Below are 3,960 nucleotides of genomic sequence, written 5' to 3' on the forward strand. Positions count from 1 at the left end.
AATCAATTTTTTCCATCGTGAGTTTCTTTAACATGGGATTGTCCAATTAAAAAAAATAACATTATTTTAAACATCCGTGAATAATTAAAATGATCCACATACAAGGCATCGAACATTGAGACAAGTGTCTTCGCGAAAATTCCAATAAACTGCCAGTAAACATTTAAGATTAAATGGGAAGTTTGCAACAAAATGGCGAGAAGCAATCTGTAAATCCCGGGGAAGATTACACAAACCGTTGGAAACTATCAATACATGATGGGAGACTCAGTATTACACAAAGTGATAGGATACTACTAGCCCGTAGAATAGAGGGGAGAGACAAAATGGGAAACTATAATTAGTCATTACTACAACTAGACACTGAGATGTCATACAAAAAGGGAAAACCAACAGATGAATAATTGCAGACTTCAAGAGTTTCAAGCTTTCCTGCTAAACACGGTTACCCCACAGGAACAGGACGAAGAATGTGGAAATGCACATTGATGAGAGGTTTTAGTAGAAAGCATAACGCAAGATCATCGATTAGGGAAAAATGGCCAGAAAACTGGAATGATGCTCGTATGAAGATCGTCAATGTAGGTGCACATATAGACCAAATCAATGATCGAGAAAGACGCGCGCTCTTGTACCTCACACCTCTAAACGAGCCCATTTCAGAGCTGTACCTCCGAGTCTTGCAAAACTGTACATCCTTAGCAGTACGGTAAAGTAGAGACGAGCATTACATACCTTTTCTTTCGAGAACGAGAAATGAGTGGTTACATACATATGGGGGTATGTTTGTGTGTGTGTCTGTGATTACGTGGAACGCATTGGCAAGTATTTCCCGGGAACGAACGGTGTGTGTGTGTGTGTGTGGTTGCAATGGAACATTTAAAGCGAGGGAAAACGATTGGAATAGAACGGTTTGGGATCCCGTTGCATTACTACTCCACCGATCGAGTGACTCCCGTGGCCCTTCCTGTCGAGGGGGTCGAGCTAGGCAGAGTGGGACATTCTAAGGAGGTTCCAGAGAGGATTGAAAAGCGAACATACAGTACCTTTGAAACCGTGGTAGTGGTAATAGTAGTGGTAGAGGTAGTAGTAGTAGTAGTGGTAGAAGTGATCCACTTGAAGATACTGTTCAAACGATCTTATTGCATTGCAATACTTTCACTGTCACTATAAGCAACCATTTCAATGTACTACGGAATATGCTACAAAAAGGGGTTTGCGTGCGTGTAGGTGATCTTGATGATCCTGACCAGGTGTGGTGTATCATAATATGAATAAAACGTATCCCAAGTGTTAATGTTTTGGGACGAAAGAAAGGAGGGAAATGGTGGAAATTGAGTTAAAACATTCACAAAAGTAGCAAGACGTAGAGCAAATCGAGAGACCGGAAACAACACGTGAGAGCTTAAAGTTGGAAGTGGACGGAACAAAGTAGTCTAACATCCTGCTACAAGTATGAGCTTACGGAGTATCGTAGCCAGATAGTACATCCATTCTCTAAGCGGTGTCCTGAGTACTACTACTGGTCCTTCGAGCAAAAGGTTCACCTACAATTATCGCTCTGCCGCGGGCGCAAAACCCTACGAAAGATTGCACAGCAACACAACTCACACGAAACGCAACAAAAGAGGTAAAATGTCGTATATGCCAGGAGGTGATAGTGGTAAGTACTAGTACGTAATAATAGTATTCTAGCTAACGTAAACATTGCACAGCCCGTCCGGGGTGTTTGGAAACGTTGCCCGGTGGGTGGTCCAGTGTGAGGTACTTTTTCAAGTAGGGTAACGTTACAAACTGGGGGGAAATTTAAAACAAAAATGCCAGCTAACACGGTGAGCCCACGCGTTTCGCTTGATCCCACACCGCCAGCGTGTACTTACACTGTGCTAGCATGCCCTTCGTTTGCCGCCGGTACTGCTCCCGGGCCCGCTTCAGCTCCTCGTCGCACACGCTCTTCTCGCTCAGCAGCCGGCGGACGTGCGAGTTGGTGCTCTGTATCATCGAGTAGAAGTTGTTCGCGTTCTTCTTGCTGCAGTCGCCCCGCTCCAGCCACGTCACCAGCGTCTGCACCGCCTTCGCGAACGTTTCGTCGTTCTTCAGCCGCTCCGCGACCGAGCCGGCCTCGTGCTCCGTATAGTGCACGACGGGCTGCGGCGACAGCGACCGGAACCGGTCCTCCTCCAGCCGCTCCCGGTGGCGCTTTTCGCGCTGCAGCTTGCGCTGCTTACACTCGTACTCGTACTGGTCGTCGCGGGCCTGCGCATAGTCCACGTGCAGCACGCCAAAGATCGGGGGCTCCTTCGGCTCCGCACTGCCACCGCCACCGTACGTGAAGTTGCTGCCGATCTTCACCCGATAGCCGGACAGATAGATGGCCGAATCGACCGACGCCTCGTACACGTACCGGATGTGGCAGAAGTTTTTCTTCGACAGCCGCAGGGTCGTGATCTCACCGCACCGTTCGAAGATTTCACGCATCACCTCCTCGGTCATGCCGGCGGGCAGGCCGCCGACGAACACCGTCCGGCAGCCGGGCGGTCGCTCGATCGTTTTCGGTGCCGGCGCGTTCGGGTTCGGCGGAAACAGGGTGCAGCTTTTGCAGTAAATAATTTCCTTCGCCGTGGCCGGTGGCTTTTCCGCGTTGGTGGCGGCGCTCGGTGCGGTCGCACTCGGAACACCAACACCACCACTACCACCACCTCCGCCGGCCACTGATTGAGCGGTGGCGGCGGTTCCACCGAGCGCACTGGACAGTTCCGCCCCGGGGGCCATCATTTGGAACGGCTGCATGCTGATCAGGGACGTGCCGTCGACCATGTTCATCACGCCCGGCATCATCATGAAACCGTGGTGGTGGTGGGCGGCGGCGGCGGCAGACTGGTGCTGCTGGAGCAGCTGGTTGAACACGAGCTCGCCACCGTTCGCATGCTGCAGCTGTGCAGTTTGGTGCTGCTTGTGCAGCTCTTCCAGCATCTTCTTGCTGATGCTATCCTCGCGAGCCTTTTCCATGGCGGCCAACGCATTGCCACCGTGGTCCTTGATCGCTTCCCGCTCGGCCACCGTTTCCAGCTCCATCGGTGCCGCGCCGGAACCGTTCTGGACCGGTTTCAGCTTAAACTCGAGCGGTTTGTTGTTGATGCCGGCTAGCAGGGCGGCATTTGCGGGCGTGGGCGGTGGAGCCCCGAGCTGCTGGGCGGTAAGAAAACCACCACCCCCGGACAGGAGTGGATCTGGGTGGAAGGGAAGCAAGCAGACAATCGAGTTAACAAACACCACCACACAAAGCCAATTCCCTATTACTTACGCATTGGATGCAGCCCCGGCCCGAGCGGATTGAAGGAAAACGACATGTTACGGCGTAGGCGCGAGTGGCAGACACTGGTGTGGGCTGAAAAAAACGGGGCGGATGATGTCGCAAACCCCCCTAGCAGGGAAGGCAACACACAGTTGCGGGCTGCAAAAACCGATGCACAACAACACTAAACACAAACCAGCACCACGCTTATGGTCGCGCGAATCGGGGGAAAACTTTACGCAATCATTTTCCGCGCGGCACACACGGGCTAGTAGGGCACACGCAGAATTCTAACTTTTCACTTTCCGTGCTGTGCCGTCCCTTTTTTCTTTCAAAACAAGAACACCCTTTTCTGACGTTTCTCGATTGAATAATCGCGAGCTCACGCACACCAATGCAGTGCTGACGGGACGGTAGCGATTACGGCATAAAGTTGAGTGCTCGAAATAGCGTTGACGTGAGGCAAAACTGAATTGAAAAAGAGTGTTTATGATTGTTTGTGCGAAACAGCTGGTCAGGTCAAGCTGGCTTAGTTTTGAAGTATGAAGCGTTTTCGCAATGGCTGAAGCGTTCTAGGAAGGGTTGAAGCGTTCCAAGTTCAATTTGAATAACGGCGGTTATTTAGTATTTGTGTTAAATTGTACCAAAACATGCCTTAACTTTAG

General features: G+C 50.8%; 1 protein-coding gene across 1 annotated transcript in view; it reads right to left on the reverse strand.

Annotated features, from left to right (window-relative positions):
* LOC120900532 (ecto-NOX disulfide-thiol exchanger 2) overlaps positions 1-3,654 on the reverse strand; it is a 9,408-nt gene extending 5,754 nt beyond the window's left edge. The window contains exons 1-2 of the mRNA XM_040307645.1: positions 3,305-3,654; positions 1,881-3,230 (exon numbers count right to left, since the gene is read on the reverse strand). Coding sequence (XP_040163579.1) covers positions 1,881-3,230; positions 3,305-3,350 — 1,396 coding nt within the window. The 5' untranslated portion in view covers positions 3,351-3,654. The remainder of the gene's footprint in view (positions 1-1,880; positions 3,231-3,304) is intronic.
* Between the last annotated feature and the right edge of the window lie 306 nt (positions 3,655-3,960).

Source organism: Anopheles arabiensis, chromosome 3 (genome assembly GCF_016920715.1).
Source record: "Anopheles arabiensis isolate DONGOLA chromosome 3, AaraD3, whole genome shotgun sequence".
Taxonomy (NCBI): domain Eukaryota; kingdom Metazoa; phylum Arthropoda; class Insecta; order Diptera; family Culicidae; genus Anopheles; species Anopheles arabiensis.